The sequence below is a fragment of the Sesamum indicum genome, linkage group LG6 (genome assembly GCF_026168435.1).
Source record: "Sesamum indicum cultivar Baizhima isolate 11 linkage group LG6, ASM2616843v1, whole genome shotgun sequence".
NCBI classification, from domain to species: Eukaryota; Viridiplantae; Streptophyta; class Magnoliopsida; order Lamiales; family Pedaliaceae; genus Sesamum; species Sesamum indicum.
The window spans coordinates 5,369,008-5,380,362 of NC_142662.1; the positions used below are offsets into that span (position 1 = coordinate 5,369,008).

Genomic DNA, 11,355 nt, shown 5'->3' on the forward strand with positions numbered 1-11,355 from the left:
AAACATGTTAATTTTACTTTTATTGAAACTTTAATTTTAAAAAAAATATATATAAAAAATTTGATGTTAGACAGACATTATCTAAAAAAACGAATATAGAATTATGATATTGTATGGATATTATTATAAATATATATATATATATATGTGTGTGTATGTATCTTATAATTTCGGGTCTAAAAGGGCATTTTGACCAATTCAATATATAATTTGGATGATGCCAGTAGAAAATAATATAATGAATTTATTGCTGAACAGATATTATTATCATAATGTAATGATTATTTTCGAATAATGAAAAACATTTACAATTACATCAAATTTTAAAAAAAAAAGACAATGACAAGTTTTTGAATAACAATGATGTATCTATAATTATATTAAATTTTAAAAAATACGATGTATGAAAAAGACATAGACAGTGAGTTGCGTTTACTAGAAAAGATGAGTGGTGAGAAAAGTAATACTATCAGCAACTTCCAAGCTTAGGGGAGTTCCACTCCCAGTTGCTTTCTGTGAGTCAGCATCTTTCGTTGCGAGGAACGTCCCTTCGTAGGATTGTAAGGCCAGACCACTTCGTCATTTGCAACGGTTGAGGTAAAATAAAACACCTTTCAATAAATAAATAAATAAAATTAACTTAAATATATTATAGCAAGGAAAGAATTGATATTGCGGTGTCAAAAATTACCGTTTGTGAGTAAAAAATAATTCTTTTTTATATTAATATAGATATATAGATGAGAAGAAGAATTCGAGTAGGATTCGTTGAAAAATATATAAGTAATATTTTTGATAAATTTAAAAAGTTAGTTTTGCAGTGTAAGTAACTGCCCTTTGTGAGTAAAAATAGAATTTTCTTTTTAATATAGTATAGATAGATACAAGAAAAGCTCTGATAATAATAGTGAAACTTAAAAAAAATAAAAATAAATAAACAACATTAATTTGAATGGGCAAGTATATTTACGCTCATTACACATCAGTCAAAATAATTGAGTCAGCATAACATATCATCATCATGTTAAGTGGTGCTGTAAATTTACTAGAATGCCCAAAATAAAAAGGAAAATACCAAAACTTTAACAAAGTAAATAGAACAAATTTGGGGTAAGAGGAGAATTGAAGTATCGAAGCCATTTGTTTAACACATTACATCTAAAAAGATCAGATCTAAACAAATTTGTGTGTGAAATTACATCTAATCAAATCAAGTTGGACCCATCTAAAAAAATTACATCAATTTGATTTTTAAAATTAAAAATAACATAAAATATTCAGCAGAAAAAACAACAAAGATCTACTTATATATTGATATGAACAACATTTTCAAAAAGGAGTTACTTAATGGTCCGCGTTAAGGCATCGCATGCCGAGTTGAGTTTTAATGGTGCCACTTTAATAATTTGTTTTATCTCGTACACCTTCAATCTGGATGGTTTGAATTCTAACCTACAATGCCCTTTTGCTTATGGTCAATAGGCGAGATACCCAGACAGAAGGCATCATCCTAAAAGGAAAATCAAGAACTATACAAGTACTATGCTTTTCATAGTTTAATAAAATTAGTACATGGAGATATTATTAATTATTACTTAAAGTTGATCAGCAAAGTCTGCACCATACAATTCATATAAAAAGTGTATGCTTTAGAAATTCAGTATAAATACTGATAGTGAAACAAACAGAAACAACATGTAAATGTAACTAAGCTTAGGTTGATATTCTTGCACGTCCACCACTTGTCAAAGATGTCTGTCTTAGATTTAAGATATGTGTTGGTGCTTCTTATTAACAATGTGAAATCCGAAATGGCTATGCCGACGCAATGGGATCCCTTTCACATTGTAGCTAACTTTACTTGGATGAAGTTTTGCTTTGTTATCATTTTGATCTTGGTCTTCTCCTTCGTTTCTGTCGGAATCCCATTAGTCCCTCCGGATAATATGAGGTATGTTATCACCCTGCAAGTCAAGAAATTCTCTCCTGCTCTTATGATTTTGTTCTTGGCTTTGTTGTTCTTATCCCAAGTTCTCTTCTGGTGCGTCTATCCGGTGATTTTGTTATATTTTCTTTGTTCTACTCGTATTTCTAATTTGTTCAAAAACTTCACATCCCGGCTGCAAATGATGCTTTCTGTTGGGCCAAATTCGAATGTATTTATAGTTGCAGCCGATGTTGCGATTGAGATAAACAGAGAATTGCAAGAAAGAGCAGGAGAAGTTGAGGGAGCAACTATTGAAGAGGATGGACAAGGAGAGTAGTAGAAGCGACTTCGTTAATTGTATAAAACAAACTATTTTCTTCTTTTTTAGCACGTTGGTTTAGTAGGTCTTGTTAGTTGCATCTGTCTCTAATTTCTTGCAACAATTTATGTACAAAAATCACATTCTGTAAAATGTTCATACCACAATTTGCAAGTGTCACAAGTGTTAGTCAATACAGAAGTTAGGTTGTGATTTTGTTATTACATTAGAAGAATGATTGTGGTCCTAGTATTTCCATGTGTAAGAAATATACCAGAGCAGCCACCACATAATTAAAAGTGCAACTTTTAAACAAGCATGTACAACTTCTAAAGCAGCGACTCGCTCCTCTCTCCATCCCCATTTGCGTGCACGCCTTCAACATCACATCCACACCATGCGCATGAAATCCGAACAGAAACCCACCTCCAAATTGGCCCAACTTTGAGGAATCCGTATCCGTATATACATACAAGCACGCACCCGTTTTGAGTTTGATTAGTCTTGTTGGAAGGTGTTGAAGGAAGTATGGAAGTGATTTGTCCGATCGGTGTGTGCGTCTCTGCATCTTCGTCGTTGCTGTCGCCGGCGGTTAGTAATCGGAAAACCCGTCGGCAGTTTGTGAAGTTGAATCGAGATTGTTCAGCTAAAACGAACAGTAGAAGAAGACCAGTGAGAATTCGAGCTCAGCAAAGCGATTCATTGGTAAAAGTCGACAAGACCCTGAGTACAAGTAGCAGCAGCGCGTTGGAGCAGCTAGATATTGAACGCGGTGTTTGTGTCCCCTTTCGGAAGTACACCCCAGAATCAGTACGTAGTTGTTTTTTTTTTAAACTTATTTTTGTTGAATTTTCATTTCGATTTTTGTGCGTTTATTGTTGATTTATTCTCCTTGCATTATGAATTGGAGGAACTCGGTAATCAAGGCATAGGTTATACTTACATGGCTCGTGGTTTTGGCTTGTGCTTCTTCATTTTCATCGCCATGAATCATTATCTTACCCCACCTTAATATGTGTTCTATCAGTTTGTTGGATTTCAATCTTGGTTGTGCTCCTGGCCCAGTAGATTTTGTTTGTCAATAGACAAACTCGTGCTGTATCTTGATATGCTTTGTTGGTTTGAAATGCTGAAACTGATATGATTCGAATAATAATTCAGTGAAGAAATTTGTTAGACATTGTTTGGAACATATTGCTTTTCTCTTGCTAGAAGTGCTGGCATTATCTTGACATCCTTGATGCTCTTGACCATGTATGAGAGGTTGCAATCCATCCTTGAGAGTCATATCTGATGGTGCTCTATAGATGAACATTGTTGTTTTGTGAATTGAGCAGGTTCTGTTTCAATTATTTTCAGTTGATTTTTTATTTGTTAGGAGCAAAATCAGACCATAGACAGATTATAAATTTGCACTTCCTAGACACACTAGTTGGAGCAACATAAGCATTGCGTACATTTTGCTTTAGAAATTTTATCCTGGTCTTGCATGACATTTTTTTGGTTACTTGTGCAGGTGAGGAGTAAAGTACTGGAGTCAAGAGGTGCAATATTATCATTAATTGGTAGAGGAGTGGAAATTGTATGGAATTTGGGTTTCTACTGGTCTACATTGATGTATGATTGTTTCGTGGGCCGTGATGAAGAAGTTGTTCCTTTCCGTGCTCGCCAATTGAGGAATCTCCTATGTGACTTGGGCCCATCTTTCATCAAAGCTGGACAGGTTTTTCCTTTCCTCTAGGTTCCATAAGCTTATGTTGTTTGTCACTGGGGAGAAAGCATTTTCCCTCTCTTTCCTCTTATTCTTCTTCCTTTTCTTTTTTGTTTTCCTTCGTAATTTGATCATTGCTTAGATTTTGGATGACTTGGCAAAAGAAGAGAAGATGTGGAGGAACAGTATTGTTAATAGTTGGTTATGAAAGAATGTTGGATATACAAAGAAACATGATTTTCAGGGTTCATAGACTTCAAAGAGCCCAAAAGATAAACCATGTATTTGAGGTTGAAAATTTCGTGCAACTGCTTTGAAACTCGCACTTTGCTTTCTATTAGTAGCGTGCTTTCTCTATAACTCGCAAGTCAGTGCTCATCTCGTGGATCTCAGTAGCACATTTCTCTGTTTAGGGGTAAGGAGTAGTGAGTATAAATAACATTGTCTTCTAAAATGTCTTTTTGGAGTTTTGATGGGTCTATTTCTTTCTTATCTCAAATATAACCAAAATGCCAATGTTTAGGAATTCATCCTCTGATTCAAACTCCTAGCCGACTTTTCATTGCTTGCTGTTGAAGCATATCTCTGCATTTTTCATTTAACATTTTCCTAACCAACTTTGTATTCATTTGCTTTTTCTCCTTTTTCCCCCTTCGCCAAACAGGTGCTTGCAAATAGGCCTGATATTATTAGAGAAGATTACATGAATGAACTTTGCATCCTTCAAGATGATGTTCCTCCGTTTCCCAATCAGGTACCTGGTTGTCTTTTCGATGATGCATATTCTCATGTTATTTTTAATTGAGCATTTCATTACTAGATTGGTGTAGGTAGCTTTTGACATCATAGAAGAGGAACTAGGCCAACCTCTTGAGGCTGTCTTCAGCAAAATTTCATCACAAACAATTGCAGCGGCAAGTTTGGGCCAAGTTTATCGGGCTACACTCCGGTCATCTGGGGAGGACGTCGCTATTAAGGTTCTCTATAAGTTTAATCAATTTTCATGTTGATGCTTTTGTTTCTCTATATATGAGTTTGTTCTTGCATGTCATAGATTTTTCCTCTTTAAAGATGCCTATGGATAACATCTGTTGATTATCACACTTATACTCCCATGCCCCAGAATGAAGAAGCTAGATAAAATAACTTAACAATTTACTGCTAGTAATTAACTATCATTGTGATAGCTAAAGTTCCTTACTCAGACTTAGTGGACAGGATGATAAACGTATCACAAAATCCTCTTCCTGAATTTCGTTGAAGATGTAAAAGAATTCATCAGGGCAGCATATTATTTGGAATTTTTCCATGCTTTATTACTTTGCACAAGCAATAAATATTCTGATATATAAGTAGTGCGTCCCATTTCTTCGTTTGCAGTTATAAACCACGGTTCTCTTTTCCACTTATTCTTGGCACGTGTTTCTCTCACATTTGTTGACAGTTCATTTTCACGTTTAAACTCATGACAATTTAACCTCCTGGTTTCTGTTTCTTCGATAAACCCCAACTAAGTTAGATCTAAATTTCTTGCAGGTTCAAAGGCCTGAGATAGAGCCCATTATCTATAGAGATCTTTTTCTTTTCCGTACTCTAGCATCATTCTTGAACGGCATCAGCTTGCAAAAACTGGGTTGTAATGCTGAGCTTATAGTTGATGAATTTGGTGAGAAGCTTCTGGAGGAGCTTGATTATACCCTGGTATGACCATCTACTCTTAGCCTTCATACAGGTGGAGAAAATCATATATATAGCCACACACATATTATTCACTAGGTTAATGTAATATATCTAACTGTTTCTTTGTACAATTATACATAAAAAGTTTTAGCAATATTGCTATGCCCTAACAATAAAATGCCTTGTCTGTGGCATCTATTTTGGCTCATTTCTTATCCTTCTTTTCTTTTGCCATTCTAGATCAATTCATGTTGTTTGTTTCGTTGGACAATAGGCCTGAATTATAACTGCACTGGTGTGAACTTGCCCTTTTTTATGCGGGTGCTGAGACCTATAATATCCATCTTGTTTGTTTACCCAGGAAGCCCGTAATATTGAAGATTTTCTTGAGAATTTCAAGGACGACCCTACAGTTAAAATTCCTCGTGTTTACAAGCAGCTTTCTGGTTCACGTGTGTTAGTGATGGAGTGGATCGATGGGATTCGGTGCACAGATCCTCAGGTTTGAAAGTCAATCAACTTATAGAAAGTTAGCTTAGCTCCTGAATACGTTTTTAACCGTGCTCCTTCATTAACACAGGCAATCAAGGATGAAGGAATTGATGTAGATGGGTTTTTGACTGTTGGAGTAAGTGCTGCCTTGCGGCAGTTGCTAGAGTTTGGTCTATTTCATGGTGATCCACACCCTGGAAATATCTTTGCCATGCGTGATGGACGTATTGCATACGTGGATTTTGGGAATGTGGCTGTTCTGAGTCAGGTGTAATATATTGGAATGTTGAATAATTAGCAGTTAATTCACAATTTAGCTTTTCTTCTCCTGTGGTTCGCTAATCTTCACACAATTGACTGCTAGTTTGCTCATTTTTATTGCTTGTATTGGTTTATGATATCCACTTCTAATTATGTTTTACTTTTTGGTTTAATTTTAAACTTTTTCATGGTCAGAAGGCAAGGATGCTATAAAATCTGAAAACTTTATTCTAACAAATATTGTTATAGCTATTCCGTGAAGTTCTTTTATGTATGCCCCTGTTTCTCTTTGATAGAAAACGTAGTAGTTAGAAGCTGAGTGTTCCGGCATTTCTGTCCACTGAATGTAAATGTTCTTTCTGTGGTACTTTTATCTTCATGGGGAACAACTGGTGATGCTATTTTACTATTTTATTTATTAAGTCTCTGTATTGGAAAAAATGTCCTGGTCTAAAAGCAGCCAACTTCTATTAGCACATTGTGCTGCCTTGTTTACCTTTTCATGTTTCATTACAGTTATTAGCCGACTTATTTTGCAATTGTTTTGCAGCAAAATAAACAAATTCTTATAGATGCTGTTGTCCATGCTGTAAATGAAGATTACGCTGAGATGGCCAATGATTTTACTAGGCTTGGTTTTCTAGCTAGTGGAACTGATGTCGCCCCCATTATACCAGCTCTGGAAGCAATATGGCAGAACTCTGTTGGGAAAGGGCTTTCGGACTTTAACTTTAGAATTGTTACAGGTATTCTCAGTAATTTCTATTTTGTTTGATAGGATTCCACTCTGTTGTTTCTCTTTTTTTAAATGTGTGTGTTGTATGCAGGCATGGGTTCAATTTCATGTCCTGTATTTAACTCGATTCTTCAAGTTCTTCTTCTTGTTTATAGTCAGTTCTACTTTGCAATGGCTTAGTTGCTTATGACGCAATTTCTTTTGTCAAGATTGGGAACTAGTCATTGCCAATACTATTGGACCAAAAGAAGCAACATGTTTCACCTTTAACGTGCGACAATCTTTTGTCTTAGGTTTATGAACGTGATCGTTTATGTTGGAGTTGCATATCTAACTATTACGATTATCTTTCATCCACATGGTTAGCAGCTAATGAAGTTCTCTGTCCTTTGGGCTGCTAGGTTGCTTTTCAATGATCTGCTACTCAACATTTTTGCATTTTTGAGTAACTGTGTTGCATTTCTTGCAGGCAAGTTCAACCAGCTAGTTTACAATTATCCTATCCGCATTCCAGAAAGGTTCTCTCTTGTTATTCGCTCCTTATTGACTCAAGAAGGCATTTGCTTCACCCTGAAGCCTGAATTTAAATTTCTTGAGGTGATTTGTTTTTTGCTTTAGTCTTAATTTCTATACTGGGTTACTGCTTGTAGACATGGAGGACGAATTCCCCATTCCATCTCTTTAAGATATTGTCTAAAATATAAGCTTAACCTTCTAAAAATTTGAAATTACATGGGAGGTGTATACAGACATCACAGAACTGCTTGTGCAGAAGCTCACTTTTCTGCCATTTATTGAATGATGCCTACAACTAATATTCTGTAGAGTTAAAAGACAAATAAAAAATGCTATGATTTTTGTGATTGATGGTCGTGGAGCTAAAGATCCAAATCATAATAACAAAACCATTGAACTTCTTTGGAATAGTTCCATATTACAGAGGATTCTGGCCCTTGAAATTCCCAGTTTGAACCATGTTTTCTGTCAGTCTAATGGATTTCAAATCCATTTGATATGAAGTCATGTGATATCCTTTCCCCAAGTCCTCCTTTTGGATCCGAGTTCTAATCCTTTGATCTGAATGTAGCATAAGTTAATATTCTGGAAGAAAGAAACTAGTGCAGTTACACATTAACTTCTTACTCTCTGATCTACCTCGTGGAGTAGTCGCTTTCTTTTGTTCTTCTCTTGGCAATGGACCATAAAACACTCCTTTATGCTCACCTCCATCACTAGAAAGCACTCGGATAAGTTGTCTCTCCCAGTTTTCTTGCATGTCTGATGTTGAGCTTTCTTTATTTCGCTTCTTGATTTTCTGCTGTCCAAAATATGCTAGCTGATAGAAACCATATCGCATCTTAGTTGGTCAAACATGCTTGAATTCTACTCTTCATATGCTTTTTCGGGAACTAAACAAGCCTCGGACCACAATCTTGGTTTTCCCAGGCAATTGGAAGAACCAATCCTCCAGTTCACTCATGATCAATTGTACATGATGCTGTAATGTAATGTGCATGAGACTGTGATTACATTAAAGATATCATATCTGCAAGTCATTTTGAGAACAGTAGATGCATTTTTTAGGAGGGAACTCTGAATCAAGTCTGTAAAGGTTGAATTTATGAATGTAGAACACCTTAAACCAGATTCTTCAGGAGAAAGATTTTGTCAGTAAGCCAATATCAAACTTTTATTTTTTTGGTTTTGGCTTCTTGAAGATGCTGTGGTTCACCACAAACTCCAGATTGTAAGTTACAATACTTTTTCCTGAATGTATAGTTGTGACATGTAGTGCTGCTCAGGCATGACAGCTGTTATGGTAGTACACTCCAAAAACTGTAAGATTGTTCCAAATGACACATTGAACTCAGCTGAGGAATGGGGATGCAGCTATGGCAATAGTTTCAATAAAAATTATGGTCAATTTAGTTGTTAGCTATAGAAACATGCTTGCATCAACAGAGAAATGCTTCTTTATTAGTATTTTTCTTCATGGACTAATGAGCATCATGTGCTGGAATGGACTTCTTGACCATATTCATCGAATAAACAGTTGTTCTTGGATGATGACAAGATCTCGCTTTTGACCCTGTCAAGCTTGCCTATCATTTTCAACTATTTTCCAATTTCTTGTTCTTGTTGGTAACTAATCATATAACTGAACCAGGTTGCCTATCCTTATGTGGCTAAGCGCCTCCTCACAGATCCTAATCCTGCTTTACGTGAACGTCTTATTCAGGTTACTGCGCCACCTTTTGCCATACATGCTATGGTCCCCTGTTTCTTGGGTTTTATGCTTGCAAATGCTTTATTTTCCTTGAGTTCCAACTTCCAATTGCATTCATCCTCTCAACTGTTGGCATTTGGTATTGAAATAAAGCATCAAAATGTACATCATATTTCATCGAAGATATTGATCTTCCACTGATTATGTGATATCGTCCATGATCTAAGCACAAATGATGTCATGCTAAGGCATCATAAGCAACAGTCAACCTTCAGTTTCTGGTTTCATGGCAATTGACAAAGCTTGAGCTCTAATAATCTATTTTTTAGTAATAACATAAGTCTGAAACAACTGGCAAAATCTGCCAATCATTTAGGGTGCCATAAGACACACCATTTTACAAGTATAATCTGTATCCTGCTTTCTTGTGCTTTACCCACCCTTGCTCGAAATATTAGGGCCCGTTTGGTTGTGTTTTCATTTTCATTTTCAGTTTCCAACAATTGAAAATGTGTAGAAATGCTTTATTGGTTTTTGTGCGAAAATTGAGAATATGTTTGGATTATTTGTTTTCAAATATAGGTATATGGTGTGAGAATGTTGAATATAGATATATGTATTTTTGATGTGACAGATGACCAAATTGATTGAACATGTAAAATTATAAAATAATCAAAGTGAGTCTTGCCATTTGAAACAATTTTAATTAATTTGAAACAAAAAAAGACATGTTGACAAGATAAGACAAGTATGACAAACCCATGTGACCTATAATTTCAAAAAATTGAGAATTAAAATAGGAATGCATTGTCAATGAAAATGGCTTGACCAAACAAAATCCCAACTACCCAAATAGTGAAAAGTGGAAAAAATCTCATTGAAAACACAACCAAACGGGCCCTTATATGCTCCAGTATCGTAACTTGATCGATCTGTAGAAGGAATATTAGCATTTAGCAATAAATGCTGTTGGTGACTATCTCGTTTGCTTGATTTGCCAGGTTTTATTTAAAGATGGGGTTTTCCAGTGGAAACGACTCGAGAACCTTATTATTCTAGCAAAGGAAAATGTGGCAAAGATGAGCAGCAACCCTGCATTGCAGGGAAATAACATGTTTGTATCTCATTTTGCTTCTCTTTTTCCTTCGACAACGGAATATTTCATAGTAGTCTTCTCCCCAACCCTGAAAGAACAAATGAACACCAGTTGCATGTATTCTTTCAGCTGTTTATGTCGTTCAGCATTTTACTATGTCAGGCAAAGATCTAGAGAACGGCAAATTGAAAGGAAATTGGACCTCACAGACACAATCAAGGATGGGGCTCGCCTTTTCCTAATTGATGAAGGAATTCGTAGACAACTTCTGCTTGCTCTTACTGAAGATTCCAAGCTTCACATTCAAGAGGTATGTGAAATCTATAAGTAACTTGTTGTAACAAGATCCTTCATAACTAACAGGAATGTGCTTCTGCAGCTTGTGGATGTATACAGACTTCTCGAGGACCAAGTAGATGTACCCTCAGTCGCTTTACAAGTAGCACGAGGTAAAGTTTCATCATAATTGACTTGAAGATTGTGTCTTAAAAATTCCAGCTAGTACAAGCTAAACTCACTGCATGCATCTTCTAACGTCTCATTGCTCTCGTGGCTCTTTCAGATTTTCCTTCTGTTGCTCGGGACGTAATGCTTTCCTGGAGTGCCTCTGTCTTATCTGATCGATAAGCTTCACCTGTTGGCAATGCTGCTATACACCATCTTGTCTTATTTATAGGAGCCTTACTATATTGTAAATGCATTTTTTTGTAGTTGGGCTTGAGATGAGACCAAAAAGAAAAAAAGAACTCATTTCAACTACTGTATATAGCCATAATTTTCTATATATAGAACTACCATTCTCTGTCTCAAATGTATAAATATGTTCATCAGTCTATTTAAATATCTTGCAATTGTCTGCTTCAAACTTGTACTCCCATTAATTACAAATTCTCTTTGTTTTTTAAT

General features: G+C 35.7%; 1 protein-coding gene across 1 annotated transcript; it reads left to right on the forward strand.

Moving 5' to 3' along the window:
- Positions 1-2,466: 2,466 nt before the first annotated feature.
- On the forward strand, positions 2,467-11,314 carry ACDO1 (Protein kinase superfamily protein). The gene is made up of 14 exons (XM_011083825.3): positions 2,467-3,056; positions 3,763-3,969; positions 4,622-4,711; positions 4,788-4,934; positions 5,494-5,658; positions 5,999-6,139; positions 6,218-6,397; positions 6,941-7,136; positions 7,596-7,723; positions 9,294-9,365; positions 10,355-10,467; positions 10,612-10,759; positions 10,829-10,898; positions 11,012-11,314. Exons 1-14 carry the CDS (start codon positions 2,775-2,777, stop codon positions 11,074-11,076), a joined length of 2,004 nt encoding a protein of 667 aa, XP_011082127.1. The 5' UTR covers positions 2,467-2,774; the 3' UTR covers positions 11,077-11,314.
- Positions 11,315-11,355: the final 41 nt, after the last annotated feature.

Bases quoted from the DNA above. Each gene is read 5' to 3' on its own strand.
- ACDO1 (XM_011083825.3), top strand. From the start codon at position 2,775: ATGGAAGTGATTTGTCCGATCGGTGTGTGCGTCTCTGCATCTTCGTCG. The intron at 4,712-4,787 runs GTACCTGGTTGT...AGATTGGTGTAG, and splicing joins TTCCTCCGTTTCCCAATCAG to GTAGCTTTTGACATCATAGA. The intron at 4,935-5,493 runs GTTCTCTATAAG...AATTTCTTGCAG, and splicing joins GGGAGGACGTCGCTATTAAG to GTTCAAAGGCCTGAGATAGA.